The following is a 17,568-nucleotide window of genomic DNA, read 5'->3' as shown; positions in this document are numbered from 1 at the left end:
GGCCCAGGGGTCTGTCCAGGGCCGAGCGCTGTGATTCCGGGATGGGACCAGACACCCCTTCACCTCCGGTGGCGGAGGCCCCAGGACGGGCTCTGGGAGATGGAGCAGGGCCACCTGTGGGCACCGCCAGGCAGAATCGCCCCTGTGCACCGGGACCTCCCGCGCTGCTTCTCCCCGGTCCTCGTAAAACCCGGGAGCTCAGACCATGCCGTTTCCCACCGATGGGAGGTTGAGGCACAAAGCGGACGTGTCACCTGCCTGTGCAGCACGGCCGAGCCAGGCCCACCCCCAGACTCGGCCCCTCCCCAGGCCAGGCAGGGCCCAGAGGGAGCTGTGTGGGGCTGCAGGCGTGGCCAGCGGGCGGCCTTGGGCAGGGGGCTGGCGTGGGGCCCTCCTCCCGGGACAGCACCCACGCACCCCAGCCTCAGCTCACACAGGGCCAGGACAGGGCACCCGCAGGGAGCACACGCCCGGGCGGCCCAGGCTGACCGTCCCCGCGGCAGGAGGGTGGACCCCATGCTTTGCCTCCGCACGGGCACTGAGGCCCACACAGGGCTCCCCCCAGCCTGGAGGTGGGCAGCAGTGGACTGTCCTGTGCGGTGGGCAAGGAAGCTGAGGCCAGAAGCCCACGTCAGCGAGCGACACACCCGTGAGTGGGAGCCAAGGAGGCGGTGCTGTCTCCCCAGATCAGCCATGAGGGGCCTCCTGGGAGGCTGCCGGCGGCCCTGGCTGCGGCTCCAGGGTGAGGGCTGAGGATGGTCAGCCTGAGGGGGCTGCTGGTTACCGCTGCTGACCAGGCCCTCCTGACTGACCAGGGCCTCCGGCGGGCAGTCGTCTGTTGGGCGGGGCTCTAGTGGGTGGGATCTCTGGTGGGCGGGGCTCCGTAGGGTTTGGGCTCTGGTGGGTGGAGCCCTGTGGGAGGGGCTCTGGTGGGCGGGGACTCTGACACGAGGATTTCTAGTGGGCGGGGCTGCGACGGGCGGGGCTCTGGTGGGTGGAGCCAGGCTGGGCGGGGCTCTAGTGGGCGGGGCCCTGGTGGGCGGGACTGCGGTGGGCGGGGCCCTGTTGGGCGGGGCTCCTGTGGCGGGGCCCGGTGGGCGGGGACTGACGTGTGGATTTCTGGTGGGCGGGGCCCGGTGGGCGGGACTGCGGTGGGCGGGGCCCTGGTGGGCGGGGCTGCGGCGGGCGGGTCCCGGTGGGCGGGGACTCTGGCCTGTGGGTTTCTGGTGGGCGGGGCTCTGGTGGGCGGGGCTTTGGTGGGCGGGGCTTTGGTGGGTGGGGCCCTGTTGGGCGGGGCTTCGGTGGGCGGGGCCGGTGGGCGGGGCCCGGTGGGCGGCGGTGTCCTCGCTCACGCCCCTGCTCTAAGGAGCTCGTCCTGGTCTTTCCGCGCCCGGCGATGGTTTTCCCTCCGACACCCCCGCGACACTGGAACAGTCACGGGTGGGGGGGGCCCTGCAGACTGCCGGGGGCTCCGGGGGGCAGAGCCACACAGGCGTCTGGCCTGAACGGCTTCCCCGGCCCAGGACACCTCGGGAAAGGGCCGGTGGGTGGTGGGTGGTGGGTGGGCCTTGCGGGGTGGACCTCGCCCCTGGTCGCGCCGCCCGCCCTGTTTGTGCCCCGGAGCTGCTCGCCCGCTGCGCCCCCGCACCGGCCCTTCGGCACCGCCGGGCCCCTGGGAGGGGGTGCCCGGGTCCCCGCCCTAGGCCGGCCTCCGCCCTCCCCTCCCGCCCGGGACCAGGGGTCTCATCTCCCCCTGGGACAGCTCCAAGGGCCAGAGCCACCGCGAAACCACACTCACTCCTCGCGGCCCACGGCCCCCGGCCCAGCTGAGGGTCAGCATGTTCCAAAGACCAGCCGCACGCTGACCGGGGCAGCCCCCTGCTCTGAGCACGTCCGGAGGTGTGGACAGAACTGTGAAGACCTCTCTTTAAAGACCCAGGTGGCCTGCCCTGGGAGGGGGTCATTCAGCTGTGAGGCCCTGTGGGAGCCCCTGAACTCAGTCCTGCCCCTCTGGGCCCTGGGCCATGTGTGGGACCCACAGGCCCTGGGGAGGGGTGGACGGATGTGGCCCTCACATCCCTCCGGCCTGACCGGGGGGCACTGTGCCGGGGGAAGGAGGTACCTGTTTTATCTCCGGTGGCCAGGCACTGACCAGTGGGAGGACTGGACTTGGCCTGTGGCTGGGGATTCACATAGAGGGGGAGAGAGGCCCCCGACTGTTACTGGCCGGGCACTGACCCCTCACCTGGGCCGTGCTGCAGGGAGCATCCTTGGGGCTGCGGGAAAACCCAGAGGGCTCACAGATGGCGCATCCTGACCGCAGGCCCAGCGCCTGGGAGGAGGGTCCCATCGATCACCATGTGCACTGTGAGCTCCGTCCCCGCTGGCCACGCCTGCCACTGCCCCTCTCCCAGGACACCACGGCCAGCGAACAAACGCCATGCTTATCAAAGGACTTTTTCTTTATTTTCATAATTTAGCTGAATCAACACAAAATTGAGTACTGTGAAACAAGAAAAAAAATGCTGTAACATCTCAATCTCCCAGTCTCTGCCCTCGAAGACGTCTGCACTCGCTGTAGGCGAGGGGGAGGTGGCGGGGGCGCTGCCAGGCCGGGGCAGAGGCGGAGGTGTGCTGGGCTGGGTGGGGGACCCTGCCAGGGTCCCGCCCGGTTCCGGAGCCAGCCCAGGCCGTGGAGCCTGGGGCGGCCGCTGGGGACAGCACCCCGGGCAGGCCCAGGGCCTCTGTGACAAGGAACCCGAATCTCAGCCGGTGCCTTTACGCCAAGACACAGGTGCCTAAGTCCGTGGTGACCGAAAGGTAAATGAAATACTCATGGACGTGGGGACGGGTCTTAAATACGTGGATTTTCTGTCCTACCTTTAGTCTATGGGTGGCGGGAACAGTTGCTATATAGTTTGGTATTTTTTTTTTTTTTTTTTACTTTTTTCAGTAGCATAGAACTAGCATAATACTCCTGTTAACTGGACGCTTAGGTAGTATACTTCACGGAAACTCAGGAAAACAGAGGCACCTGGCACAGGATGGCCAGGGGAACGAAAAACAGAACTGTCCCTTCCCATTGGGCCCAGGGACCCCGCCTCGTAGGGGGACCGTGGGGAGATGGGCCACCCGTCGTTCTGTGTGCCATGGCCCAGCCCCATCGTCCCAACCTCGGCCACGAAGGCTGGGAAAGGGGGCATCAGGGAGGGGCTGCCCGCTGCCCTCAAGGTCTGTGGATGTGACAGGTAAGGAAAAGGGACACAATTCACCAGAACAGGTGAGATCCAGATACTGTATACTCGGGGGTCACCCAGACAGAGGCCCACGGGAGGGGCACCGAACGCCAGCCAGGTGCAGAGACACGGCCTTCCCACCGGCACTGTCCACATCTGTGACATCACGCCCTGGTCCTCAGCTCGCTGCCTGAGTCCCCGAGGTCGGGCGGCCGGCTCCTCACTGTGCCCACACCCCAGAGCCTTCAGGGCCACCTGGACTTGGCCCCGTGCTCAGGACGGCTGGGGCTGCCACATGAATGGTTAAATAGGATTTTCTACAAATATACAACATATAAAAACTGTTAAATATATAACTTTAGGCTTTGCAAAATACATTTAATGATCTCTTTCAAACAAGTGTTACTTCAGTTTCCTTTAATTTGCTTTCTGGAGCTAAATGGTGCATCGGATGAGACAGCGGTCACGGGAGACCCAACATGCTCTTGGCGGAGACTGGATTATCCCACTATCGGAAATGGAGCGCGGCGGCGAGTCTAACTGGTTAAAACAGAGTTTAGTACGGTGGTCGGTCCATCTCAGCACAGAGGAGCAGTGCCCGCGGCCCCTGTCCCGGGGAGGCGCCCAGGGACCTGCGAGGGGTCATCGCCCCCGCGTCCCGCAGGGCTGCCGGCGTCCTCGGGGAGCGGCCCCTCTCAGGGCGCACCGCAGTGTTCGTGGGGCGGGGGCCTTGGCCGGGGCCGCCCTCTCCGCCCCGCCGCGGCCCCCGGCATGTCTCTGCCCCTGTGCCCCGGAGTCGAACCCGGGACTGGGATGTGGGGGCGAGTCCACGTTAAAATAGATTTGCTCTTTGGTCTATGGAGTATACTGAAAGGGTAAGAAAATAAAAGCCATTCGGACAGTCTGGGCACAAGGAGAGGCCACTTCCACGCCCGAGAGTCATTCCTCCGCCAGGCGGGCGCCGTCCGGTCCCTCCGCCTGGCTGGGCCGCAGCCCCTCTGCCTCCTCCTGGTCCTGGTCCTCTTCAGGGGCACAGCCGACGTGGGCCAGGGAGGGCGGGTGAGCAGGCTCCCCGGATGCAGGCGCACCCCCAGCTGGGGCCCAGGCCGGACTCCTGGTGCAGCCGGACAGAGTCAGCTCAGAAGGCCCGGGACACAGGCCGTCCCTGTGGGGCTGCGGAGAAATGGAGGGCGGGCCGATGGCAGAGAATGGGGGTGTCTGTGGCTGGAGGACCCTCGCCCAGGCGTGGACTCGCCAGGGAGCCAAGGCCTCTCCCGGGCCCCTCGGGGGCTGCGTTTGTCAGGAGACCTGAGGAGCAAAGAGAAGAGAACAGTCAGCCCCCCAGACAAGAAGGGTCCCCGTTAGAAACGGTGGGAACTCAGGAAACACCCCAAGGCCCGCCCGGCGGGACAGCACCCTCAGCAGATGGCAGTGACCCCCTCCAGGACCTAAACTACATGGAGACCTGCGTCCCGGAGGAGTGGACACCTGCTGAGAGCAGCGCCCCGTCCACCTGCCCCCTGTGTCCTGTGTGGGACCCCCTTGTGCAGTGACGAGGTGACAAGAGGGCACGCGACTGGCTAGGGTGCTGGATCCGGGTCCCTCTGCAGGTTTCTCTTGCGGTGCCTCCAGCCTCGCCATGCACACAGCAGGCGCTGCCTAGTTGCACAGGGAATAGTGGTGGACGCCTGTGGACCCGTGGAGCCCCTGGGTGGCCACAGAACTGGGGTGGCGTGCATGTCCCTGGTCCATGAGGCCCCCTGCACCCCGGCCACCCAGCACCCCAGAGTCAGGAAATGCAACGGAACAGCCAGCGAGCGAGCAGATGTGAAATGACAGTCCCGTGTCACGGGTGGGGCAGCGGGAAAGCCACCTCTATGAGGGCAGAGAGAAAAGACCCACAGACTCCAAGGCCTCCGCCTGGGGGCCCCGTGTCCAGCACCCTTTGTCCCATGTCCCTGCTGGCTGCCGGCTCCCATGGGTGCCTGAGCTGCCGGCCCTCCTCGAGGCTACGTGAACGCAGGCCACAGATGTGCCACACAGCCCTGACCCAGACCTGGACAAGCCTCGGGGCTCACATCCCAAAGACAGGCGGCTGGTACCAACGGGGGCCCCCATGCCCCGTGGGAACTGGATGAGCCAATGGGGCAGCACAGCCTCCTGCTGGACTCTGCATCCGTGTCCCCTACTGTGGTCCCAGACAGCAGAGTGGACAGTGACAGGGGACCATGGGCAAGGTCACTGACCTCCCTGAGCAGCGGAGTAGCCATGCCCTTGCCCTGGACTCAGGCAGGGTGGGGAGATTTTGGGCCCCATGCAGAGCGGCCAGAATCTCAAAAGTGGTTCCCGCCTGCGGTGCCCACAGGGTCCCTGCTGGTGCAGCCCCCACGCCCCTCCCGGCCACACTCCTTGCAGTTCCGCCCGCCCTGACCTCGGGGAAGACAGGCGGCCGTCCTGTCCTCACAGCCTGTCTGCAGCCAGGCCACATGCGGACACCACAGGGCGCCGTCCCAGCCAGGTCACCTCCAGCTCTGCGGCATGCTGGCGGCCACCTCTCCAAAGCCTCGTTTGTGTTTGGAGCCGCAGGCTCGCCAGGCGGCATTTCAGACGGGAGTGTTGACAAGCGCAGGATGGCTCTGCGGCCTCCGAGCCGTGTCCTCTTTGTCCCTTGGCTGGGCTCCCAGGTGGCACCGGCTCTGAAGCCGCCCCGGCCTGCACTCAGGGCTGCGGCTCCCTGGCGCATCAGAGGACCACAGCCAGTGGACTCTCGTCCCGAGCCCACAGGTGATGCGATTAAAGGGGCCTGGAGGTGACAGCGGGCGGAGGGCAGGCAGCTCCTCAAAGGCAGCACTGAGCCCGCTCTGGCCGACACCTCGCCATCCGCGGCGGCGAGGGCGGGCGACATGCTCCTGAAGCTCAGGATCAAAGCCCCACTGAGTGTCCACTTTCAGGGGCCACGGCCACGTGGCAGCAGGGAGGTCACCTCTGCCCAGCAGGGTCAGGCAGAGCAGAGGAGTCCAGAGAACAGGGGGCCCACGCCGGCCACACCCCCTGGGCTCGGATCTCCGTCTGTTCACAGCGGGTCCCTGAGGTGTCGTTCACACACCCACGGCCCACCAAAGGGTCGATTCAAGCTGTGTAGTCTCCTCACGGCTGCGCAGCCTGCAGTCGGGCCAGAGCACCGTCGCCTCCCGGAAGGAGGCCTCGCGCCCCAGCCCCGCCTTCACCCGAGCACAGCCTCGGCCACCTTTCTCCTGATTTAGTCAAGTCCTCCAGGTCTCTCGCCCGAGGCTCTGCCCTTCCCTCTGCGGAGGTGCCACCTTTCCCTGCCACGGTTATTCGAGCGTTTCACGCTCATCCTGCTGTTACTCACGGAGCTCTCTCCTCTCCCACGCGCTCACTTTCATTTCACGCACTCACTTTAATTAAAACCATGAGACATTCTCGACAGGCAGCCTCGGAAGCGGGAAGGCAGTTCTGTGTTCGCATCTCCGCCGGGAGCAAGGGGGCAAGTTCCCCCCAACAGCGGCCTGCGAGTTCACCCGAGTCCACCTCCTACCCGACGGCGCCTGGCTGCTGCCCCCGCATCCCGGCGGGCGGGGCTGGTGAACCCGCATCCGGCGCGTCCGGGTGGCGAACACATTCGGGGAAGGGCCAGGTGGGGGTATGGTCCGCTTTGCGAGGACTCGGCTCTGCCGCTGCAGCATGAACACATCCGTCGGTGACGTGCGTACGAACAGCACAGCTGCGTCCCAATAAAACTTTATGACAAACACAGGTGGGGGCTGGATGGGGCCGGCGGGCCACGGTTTGCTGACCTCTGGTCTTGTTCGTATCCATGAAACTTACATTGAACACAAGTGGAGAACCTTCTATATTCCTGCTTGGTCCAATTTAATCAACTCTAATTCGTTTCCAAGGCAGGTCCCCAGGGTCCTGGGAGCACCTGTGTACCTCGCTGGTCAGCAATGATGACCGTAGTTCCTCTTACACATGTGCATGTGGCTGTCTTTGCCGGGACTCCCACGAGCAAGCCCTCACGGGGATGGCCACACGGGGGGTTTGGGACCCGGTCGGCAGGGGCCGGGGTAAGCGCCCCGCGGGCTCAGGTCTCAGGTGGGCGCTGGGTCCCCGGTGGCCGCCTTCCCCTCCAGGTTGGCCGCAGGTCTGCTGTTAGCGATGCCGATGTTTCTCGGAGGCACGAGTCTGGTGTCTGCCTGTGACTTTCTGGGCACCTCCTGGGCCAGAGCACATCTTTTATTTATCTCCTGCCAGGGCCTGTCCTCCTGATCCTGAAATATTAAAATGCACTTTCGTTTCCTGCACGGATCGGCGGTGAGGCCGCGTCCTGTTCTTTTACAGGGAAGCAGAGTGCAGCAGGCCGCGACTCTCGGCAGGGGCAGGCGGCCCGTGTCCCCATCACCTCCGCGCCTGGGGAGCGCGCATTCCAGGGGCGGGGTCCCCATATTTGTTGGCAACCCCAAAGCAACGCCGGGTACGAGGGGCCTCGAGAGGACTTTGCTGAGTGAATCGGAGCCTGGCCCAGAGCCCGGCCCACATCACAGGCTCCGAGTCTCCGCCGAGCGAGTCGACTTCGCCGTGAACTTGTCTGCCTTTGGGGGCACTTCTCGCATCCGGCTTCCCTGGTCCCTAAAATAAACTGGGCAACGCCCCAGCGTTTTGGGAAAGTTACCTGCACAGTAAGTGTTTTCAAGCGCGTGACTTAAATTCCAGTCTGGGATTTTTACTGCAGAAGGTTAACATATTTCTCCTTCTCTAGCTATTTTTTGGTAATTTCCCCCCAGAAAATCATATATTTAATAAAATTTTCCCAAGTTAGTGATCAATACACTAGCTATGGAAGCGCACTCTTGAATAATCCAAGACTCTAACACAGGCCAATTGTCCCGTCTTCCTGGCAGATTCATTTTCTAACTTAAAACAATAACCGTACGTGACAGAGGCGAGAACACATTTTTAATCTTGGCAGAGAAGCAATGATCAATCCCAGGCCTTTCTTCTTAAAATTCATAAGTATTTCTTTTTCATCTTTACTAGTGTCTCTCTTTCCTCTTTTTTTTTTTTTTTTTTAGCGTGGCTCTTTCAATAGCTAAAGTTATTTATTTTCAATTCTTGCTGATTTAGAAATAAGGTTATTTAAAGACACGGGTACACTCACGAGTCCATCTTTCAGGGAACTCGCAGATATGCGGTAAGGCGTTGATGTTCTAACCTTCAATCCTCGCAGCAGCCCTAGGAAGCCGAGAATAGCACTTTCCCATTTTATAGATGTGGAAACTGAGGCAGAGGGGTAAGTGACTCGCTCTGGGTCAACCAGATGACACACGCTCTACCCAGGATGGGACCCTGTACCCTGAATTCACACCCTGCACAGGACTCCCGTGGGCCGGCTGCACACTTTTTTTTTGGTCTTCACCTGAGGATATATATTTCTTTTTAAAAAATTGATTGTTAGAGATGAAAGGAGAGAGAGAAATATCGATGTGAGAGAAACATTGATCAGTTGCCTCCCATACATGCCCCAACCAGGGATCAAACCCAAAACCTAGGTATGTGCCCTGACCGGGAATCGACCCGGCAACCTTGTGATGTCCAGGATGACGCTCATCTAACAGTCACTCTGGGCCAATATAATATATTTTACCTACTGATTTTCTTTGCACTTCATTTGTCTGGGGAATCTTTATTCTTTGCTTTTAGCCTTATTGTCTGTAGGAACACTCAGAAGGCAACACACATTTGGCTATTTTAAAACTATTAAAAAAAACCCAACCCAACAGAGAACAAAAAAATGGAAAAAAGACAAAAAAACAAAACAAAACAAAAACAAAACCCTATTTGATGGTCTCTGCCTTTTAGTAGAGGAAACTGACCCATTTACGTTTGTTGTCACCATGGATACCGAGTCTCAGGCATGAACGGCGTGGCTCTGCTCCTCTCGTGGTTCCCTTCTCTACTCCACGCACATGAACAAGGCGTCGCGTGCTTTTCCTCCTGCCGTGGTTTAGGAGAAACTGTGCTCTTTTCCTCCACTCCTGGCGGCTGGCGTGTGATTCATATGCACCCTGGATAACGAAGTCTTTTCTCTCATGACCTATGTCCTTGGGGTTCCTTCCAGTCCATGAAGAGACATTAGGTGGCCCTGGCTCTGCAGTGGCCCCGTCCCAGCCTTTGTCCATTTAACCCGAGATTACACCTCAGCTTGTCATCACACAATATCACCTTCCATGGCAGGCAGAGTATTAAACACCACTGCTGTGGATTCCGTGCGCACGTTCATAACCACGGCCACGGGGATGACTTATACCCCCCCATGTTTAACTGCTATCGACAGTCACCATCCACCCTCCTACCCATGACCTTTCCCATGTTCTGCTCCAGACTTTTACGCCTTCGACTGGCTCGAGTGTATCTTTCATTCACCTCAGGAAACGTACGTGGATGGTACGCTTTCCACATCCTTGCACGTTTAAAACTACTGTATAGTCCCTTCGTCCAAACAACAACTAGACATAGGACTGAATTCATAAGCAAAACATTTTTTCAGCCAAATCTCTGGAGACGATCCTCCCTCTGGCCTCTGGTTCTGGGCCTCCTGGGGTCCGGAGGGTGCGTCTCTGCGCCTTCGTGGTTCTGGGGACTCCCCTCCTTCTGCCGTTATACTCTCCCCCCACAATAACCGCCAGACTTAGTTCTCTTGTACTCTGTCAACTCAAAGATATTGCCATAGGATGCCCAGGTCTGGGCTGCTTTTGTTTTGTTTTAAATCGGGGATTACCCCCAGCTCCCGAGAGTTTCTTTCTAATGCTCCGTTTCTACCCTAACCTAATTATTTGTTCTGTTCTTGTTACTGTGGTTTCCTTCAGAGCCTCACTTCTCAGGTGAGACACAGACCCCCGTCCTCCACACCTGCCACCTCTGCTCTCTGGCTCCATTTCTTTGCTGCCCCCGAGGAATCGCCTCCCGGGTGGAGGCTGGTCCACGTCACTGCGCTGGTTTTCTGCAGTGATGTTCCTTTCATTGGCAGCTTCCAACAGCACTCGTTCCTCGGGCCTCTGTGGGCTCATCCCTCGCTCACCAGCAGCCCTCTGGAGGTCCGCCTGCACTCCACGCCAACGTTCTCCCTCAGCGCCTCGATCCTGCGTCGCGGAAGCCGCAGCCCTGTGTCCCTCTGACCCCAGGAAGCACATGTGCTCCGGGCACCTCACCTGTTTAGTGCAGAGGCTATTTTCAGAGCTAAGCACCTTTACGTCTTCAGAACATTTCCTTTCCACAGAGGTGATGTTTTCACACTCACGTGGGCATTTGGCTTCGATGCAATTTTTTAAAATTCTCTTGTAAACAGGCAGAGGCCCATCCTCACCTGGAATTACAGCAGGCTCGGTGGGAGCCAGTCCTCACCCTCCCTCAAAGGGCCTGAGGGTGCAGGTGGCCCTGCAGGGGCCAGGCTGGTCAGAGGGTTGGGGGAGGGTGCAGAGACCCAAGATCCTAGTGTGGGGCCCCTGGCTTTCCCTGTGGGGGCGGGGGGGCATCTCCCCATGGGGTCCTTTCTCACTTGGAGGCCAGGCTTTCTGCCTGAGCTGCACAGGTCTGTGCTCCCGAGAAGGGAGAAATGAGCCGCTGACTAGGCCCCGGGCGCAGGTCCTCTTGTTTCTCCTGCCCCACGTGAGCGGCTCTTCCCACCAACTCTGCCCAGCCAGTGACGCTCCCTCCAGGGCCACCTCCTCTCTTTGCCAGGCTGCTGCACCGGGTGAAGGGACGAGTGCCGGGGAACGACATGCTGCTCTCTGCCTGCTGGCTTTTGGACACCAAGCAGCCTCCAGGGCCTGACGTCAGGCCGGCACAAGGAGGGGGTCCCAGGATGTGTCTGCATTCTGGGAGGCCACGGCCATGGCCACAGAGGACAGAGCTTTTCCTCCGAGGTGTCTCAGCTCTGCTCCCGGGAGGCGCCTCTGGCGGGTTTAACCTGAGCACACGTTTCTCTTTTCTTCAGGTCGTGGCGCCACTGTGCTTATTTCCAAAAACATGTGGAGGTGGCAGCTGGGCCGAGGCTGTGCAGCAGGGGGCCCATCTGCCGTGGTCATCAGGAAAGCGTGGCCACCGCTCGTGGTCGAGGATTGGCAGGGGCAGGGCCTTCCTCCCTCCTCCCCATGTCGGGGAGCCTGTCTGCGGGTGGTGGGTGGCCATGGTCCCGGGAGGAGGGGCTGCCACCATCTCCTGCTCACCTGCTCCTAGTCCGTCACATGCCCACCTGTCCTGCGAAAACCTGGCACGTGGGCCATGACGACACAAGGCCGGATGCCCCCTCAAACCAAGCAAAGCAGAGACGCAGCCACACGACCAGTGCCCTGGGCTTCCCTGTGTGGCAGCAACGGCCCGAAGCCCCCAGGTTCCCCAGAGGGGCTGAGGCGTGGCGCATTCCGAGGCAACAACGGGGACTCCGGAGTATTCCAGAAGGTGGCACCAGACCAAAACCACTATCTACCTGCGCAGACGCTCCTGGGTTTTGGAAAAGTTTCTGATCCATCATTTGTCTCCGTCCCCGGCCCCCCGTGAGGCCAGCCTGGGGCGCCCTCTACAGATGAGGAAACTGAGGCTCAGGTTAAAGCGACCTCGGCAAGGTCACCTACCACGGGCACGTTAGAACTGTCACCCTCACGGGCAGTGGGACAACTACCGATCCAGAAAGAACAGCGGCCCCAGCGCAGGGCTCGTGGCCGGGGGAGGCCCAGTGAGGTGCCGCCCGCACCCTCCGGGCGCCACGGTCCAGGGGTCCGGCAGGAGCTCGGGGTCCAGCGCACGGCCGTCGGTACCAGCGGGAGCCGGCGCTGCAGCTCGGGCGCGGCGGGGACCTGGCATTAGAGTGGCCGGGCTCAGGCGCAAACCCTTCTGTTCCCTTTATAAAGACTGAACTTGAACAAGCGTCTCTGCCAAACGCCGGGTCTCATCCCCGGGCTGCGGGAGGCTCTGGACCGGCGCCTGCAGGAGGCCCCCGGGCGCCGCTGTCTGGGCCTCGGAGCTGAGCTGAGGACAGAGGGTCACCTCTGGGGACACAGAGAGGGCACAGCACGAGGACAGCGACACAGGGACAGGGCGAGACAGGCCAGAACCTGGGCGTAGGGGGCCTGAGGGCGTGGGTGAGGCTGGCCTGGGAGGGGCGGTGTTGGGGGCGTGATTGTGTTGGGCGTGGCTGGGGCGTGGGTGTGGCCGCGTTGGGGCGTGGCCGGGATAGGGGCGTGGCTGTCTTGGGCGTGGCTGTGTTGGGGGCGTGGCTGGAGTGTGGGTGTGCCTGGGATGGGGGCATAGCTGTGTTGGGGGTGTGGCTAGGGGTGGGTGCGGCGGTTAGGGGTGTGGCTGTGTTGGGGGCGTGACCGAATAGGGGCGTGTTTGTGTTGGGGGCGTGGCCGGAATAGGGGCGTGGCTATGTTGGGGCGTGGCCATGGCGGGGTGTGGCTGTGAGGGGCGTGGCTGTGTTGGGGGCGTGGCTGTGGCGTGGCCGAGGGGCGTGGCTTGCTGAGGGCGGGGCTGTGGCGGGGCGGGGCCTGCCGCTGGGCCCTCGGCTCGGGACGCCGTCCGCGCGGGTCAGGCGGGCGGCCGCTGCCCTGCAGCCTCCGAGGCCCCGCGGCCGCCTTTCCTCCGCGCACGACCCGCCCCCGCAGCACAGCCGGGCGCCGTCGCTCCCACCCGTGTCCTTCCTGCAAAAGTCAATGGCGAGGAGGCCGCGCGGTAAAGCTGCAGAGAAAGCCGGTCCGGCTCTGCCCCACCTTCTGCCCAGGCGTTCGCGACCCGGGGCAGGAACTGGAAGGAATTAAGCGGCTCCGCTGGGAACCTGGGGTCACCTCGAGCTCTGAGTCCTGATCACACCTCGCTGTTGGCAAGACGGCGATGCTGGTGTGGGGGGGTCGGGGGCGGCCAGTCCCGGGGCCCCTGACGTCGGCTTCCAGGGCGGCCTCGGCAAAGGCCCGGGGCAGGGAGGCGGAGGTGGGTGGGCATCCTGGTGGGTGGGCGCCCTGGTGGGTGGGCCTCGTGGTGGCAGCGGCATGTCCAGAACATACGTCTGTCCCATTCAGGTTGTTCTTTGAAGGCCCCTCTGTGGGGCACGTCCCACAGCCAAGGCGGGGCCCTGCTGCCCCTTAGGATGGCTGGTTGGGGACCCTCGGGCAGGGATGTGGGACAGGGCACCTGGCCAGCACCTTCCGGCCTGAGCGTTTGCTTCCATTTCTCCAGCAAACTCTTTGACTCTCATGTTCTAAGCAATGCACCCGGCTCTGGGGCCATCTGTGCAGGCCCAGGCCCATCTGCCACCCAATAAGCACCCCTCCAGGGCGTCCTGGGGGAGCTGCTGGCTCTCTGAGACCCTGGGGGCCAAGTGGAGCCCAACAAGGATGTGGGGGCAGGAGGGGAGGGGAGGGGACGGGGGGCCCCCTCCGGGCACACCTGTCACCTCTGCGGTGTCAGGACCACCACACCACAACGGGCTCACCCACAGTCACGGTCCTCCATGGGCCCCTTTCCTCCGCGTCAGCCCTTCTGGGTTTACATAGTTAAGAACAACGGCTTCAAGGCAAATTGAGAGAATGCAGGGCCTTTACCCGAACAGCCGCTGCCTGTGACGCCTCCTGTTATGAAACTGGCTGGAGGTGCCCGAGAAAGAGGGGGCCTGGGCAGGCCCGTTTGTTTGTTGCTTCTGGGCTCCTTTCTGCCGAGGAAACGAAGGATGTTCATCTCCACAATACCAGCGGCTGCCGCATGGCCAGACCGTTTCTGTTTACACACAAAATGTGCTGAGATGCCGGCCGTTACTGTGTGATGAAAGGCGGTGATTCGGGAGCACAGGACTGATCCGGGCGGAGCCAGGGTGAGGATCCCGTCGCTCACGGTGCAGAGAAGGGCTGGGCAGAGCCTGGACGTCTGGGTGCCCACGAGATCAGAGGCCGCTGCTGCCTGGCACCCTCGGCGTCTCTGCTCCAGGGAGTGTGCTGTTGCTGGCATGACTTTCCCTGAAACCTGGTTCCTGAACAGAACCAGGCCGACACCCCGGAACTGTGCTCGCCCCACAGCGGGTCCTCATGCCGCACAGAATCCCAATGAGGTGCTTCAAAGCCGATCTGGAAATGGATTTCAACCTGGCGGTTTATTCAGAGTTAGGGCGCCTTGCAACACACAAATGTGGGGAAACATGGCCAAATGAGCACGATTAGAATATTCCAGAACACTGGCACCAGGCACCTGCGGCCACGAGGTCCACGGACAGAAGCGGAGAGTGGGCAGGAAGGGGCCTGCTTGCTATACGGCCCCGGGACCCGGCTTCCTCCCCTCTCCCTGCTCAGCGAGCCTCATGGCACAGGGCGAGGCGCGGCCAAGAGAGGGGTGACTGTCCGCTGAAGCCTGTCCTCAAGAGCACGAGCCCATGTGCGGTGCCAGGAGGGGTCACTGCCCTGGACCCCGGGGAGAACATGTCATGTCCACCCGGGTCACCCGGCTGGAGGCAGATGAAGGTCCACAGAGCAGAGACGGAGAGAGAAGGCAGAGCCTGGAAACCCAGCAGGGACGCCTGGTTCCCCACGTCCCCCAGGGCGGTCCCAGGTTCTCACTGCAAACCCACCAGTCCCCACGTCTGCCACCGGGACCACGCACATCTCGGTGAGCGGCGCCACCTGGACACGGATGCCCTCTGACACTTTTATTCTGTTTCCTCCTCCCTCTCGCTGCTGAGAGTGACCCACCGACACCTTCACGACCGGCTAACGGGGGACGGCCTGCGCTTTGGGAAGCGGGGGGCTGGGGACGGCAGCACCAGCACGCGTCGGGGGCCCGGTCAGTCAACCAACGCGCCAACTCATCCTACGTATCCACGGGCCCTGGGCGCAGGGACGGGAAAGCGGGACCGGAAAGGCCCACGCGCAAGGCTCACGCTCTGGGGCCGGGGACACCGGCTCCATCTCGGCCTCAGTGCTCGGCTGCCCGATCCCACAGACACCGGGGACCCTGACAGATGAAAACTCCGCCAGGGGATGGCCGGGGTGCAGCCTTAGCTGGAGTCGCCACCTCACAGCTTCTGTCCTCCGTGTGTCCCCAGAGGCCTGGATGGTGCTCAAACCCCACATGGCCTGGGGCCCGCCGTGGGGCCCAACCAAATTGGTCCCTAGAGCATGTGGATAAAACAGCCTGTCCGAGTCCTGAGAGGCCGCCAGGACAGGACACGGCGGGTGCTCCTCTGCCCCCGAGTGATCCTGGTAGAGACCCTCCCGAAAGGGCCCGGATCCCTGACGCACGCCCAGGGCACCTTGGCGGAAATCACGGCCAGGACCCCAAAACCCTCTGGGGCCTCTTTCTGTCCTAATGGCCACCATGCAGAGCCTGGGCAAGAGGCGATGCTGGGAGGAGGACCCCACCCCACCCGGTCCTTTCTCTTTAAAGTCCCTTCTCCCCGGGGAGGTACCTGAAGCCCCTCTGGGGTGGGGACCCTAACATCCCCCAGAAACAAGGCAACTCCCACCAATGATCTTTCCTGTGGGCACAGAGAGAACTTTCGGTCTGACAAGCCTGGAGGGCAGTTCTGTCCAGCCACTCGGTGCCAGGCCCAAGAGGGCAGCTGGGGACAGTGGGGAGAGCTGGAGAGAGACTGATGGTCCCCAGAGGGAGGCGTGGGGGTTTGGGAGGCTGAGGGGGCTGGTGGGATCTCCCCATAAGGAAGCCGGGGGCCAGTTTCCGCCGTGCCTGTCGTTGCTGGTGTGAGGGCCACCTCCCTTCCCGGGTATGCCGCACGGCGGAGGCCTCTTCCCCTCCCCCAGGGCCCCCCAGGAGGCCAGGGGCCGCTACGCACCGTGGTGGTCTTGATGCGCCCGCCGGGCTGTGTGCACGTCCAGCCGGACCGGTTGATCAGCAGGTCACAGCCCTCCCCCTCCAGGCAGGGACGCATGTCACACCACTGCTTCGTCTTGATGATCCGGGCTGCAGGGGGAAGAGAGAGCCGGTCAGTCCCCCTTGGCCCAGACACGACAGCACCTGTGCACCCGACCTTGGGGACAGAACAGCCTGGTGTCACTCAGGGTGGCCTGGCCAGGCCGTGTCTCCTCCCCCTTGTCACCCAGCCACAGCACCTGCTACACAGTTCACACACACACACACAGAGAAATGCACAAGTCACAAAATGCTCATGTACAGGCACATGCACATGTAAACACACACATGTGCATGGACACTGATCTGCACACACAGCCACGTGTGTGGGGCCACTGGTGAGCGGCCTGGTGTGCCGCGGGCAGGTGGACACATTTGCAGAATGAAAGATGGGAGGACACTCAGAGTCACTGACCGCTGTCCCCCCGGGGCACGGGGCCTGGGTGTGCCCGGGCCAGCCCTGCAGAGGGCGCTGCAGGCTGACGCTCAGCACACACTGCCTGTTGTTTGCCAAGGCGGCTCTGCGCGCCCAGCCCTGCCCACTTCCTGCTGGAGGCCTGGGAGGCAGAGCGCCGGACCACCACGTCCCAGGGACAAAGGGCCTTTCATCCCACACGTCACAACTTCATTCCTTTGCCCAGACTTTGTGGCAGCTCTTGGCCGGGAGAGAGTGTCCCCAAAGGGCTGACGGTGCTGAGGGAGCCTGAGTGATGGTGGCTGATGGCTGGGGACAAGGTCCCAGACTATTCATGTGTCAAAACCCCGAGGGGCTCCCAGGGCGGGTCAGGAGCTTGGGGTCATTTATGGTCATGGCCTTAACGCCTGTCCCTAGGCCCAGTGGAGAGCAGGTTTGTCCAGCCCGGGCTTCTGAGGGGACCATGCAGGCCCAGAACCCAGCCCAGCCTGGCCTTGGGGTGGCATCACTCCCTGCACCCCCAGGCCTTCTTCACCTTGCACCCAAACATATCCACGCACCCACACATGTCCATGCATCCACACACATCCATGTACCCACACATGTCCACACACCCACACATGTCCACGCACCCACACATGTCCATGCATGCACCCCCCCACACCCACACCCACACCCACATGTCCATGTGTGCACACAGCAGGCCTTACTCTCTCCAGTGGAGACCCCAAGGGCTCAGGCTCTGGCCGGAGTGACCTGCTCCTTTCTGGGCTCTGAGTCTCCCTCTCAGAGGACCTTTGGGTGCTTCTGGGCACCGGGGCTCATTCCCCGGCCTCCCAACCCCCAGAATAAAGCCACTGCTACAGCCCAGATACTTGTGAGCAACAGAACAGAGGACACAAGCGCCGTGAGGACAGAGGGCTGGGGACAGAGTGCGGGGCACACGTTTCAGGGAGGGGCGCAGGAGGGTGGAGGGAGAAATGACGGGGAGGC

At 62.2% G+C, this 17,568-nt stretch overlaps 1 protein-coding gene across 2 annotated transcripts in view; it reads right to left on the bottom strand.

Annotated features, from left to right (window-relative positions):
* Positions 1–2,448: 2,448 nt before the first annotated feature.
* The window catches only part of TAFA5 (TAFA chemokine like family member 5), a gene marked incomplete at its 5' end in the record, with an annotated part of 97,954 nt that continues 82,834 nt past the window's right edge, over positions 2,449–17,568 (bottom strand). For both annotated transcript variants that reach the window (XM_081128168.1, XM_081128169.1), the window contains 2 exons: positions 2,449–4,544; positions 16,084–16,211. In XM_081128168.1, coding sequence (XP_080984294.1) covers positions 4,536–4,544; positions 16,084–16,211 — 137 coding nt within the window. In that variant the 3' untranslated portion in view covers positions 2,449–4,535. The remainder of the gene's footprint in view (positions 4,545–16,083; positions 16,212–17,568) is intronic.

The sequence above is a fragment of the Miniopterus schreibersii genome, assembly GCF_964146895.1.
Source record: "Miniopterus schreibersii genome assembly, chromosome: 2".
NCBI classification, from domain to species: Eukaryota; Metazoa; Chordata; class Mammalia; order Chiroptera; family Miniopteridae; genus Miniopterus; species Miniopterus schreibersii.
This window is presented reverse-complemented; position numbering and strand designations above follow the sequence as displayed.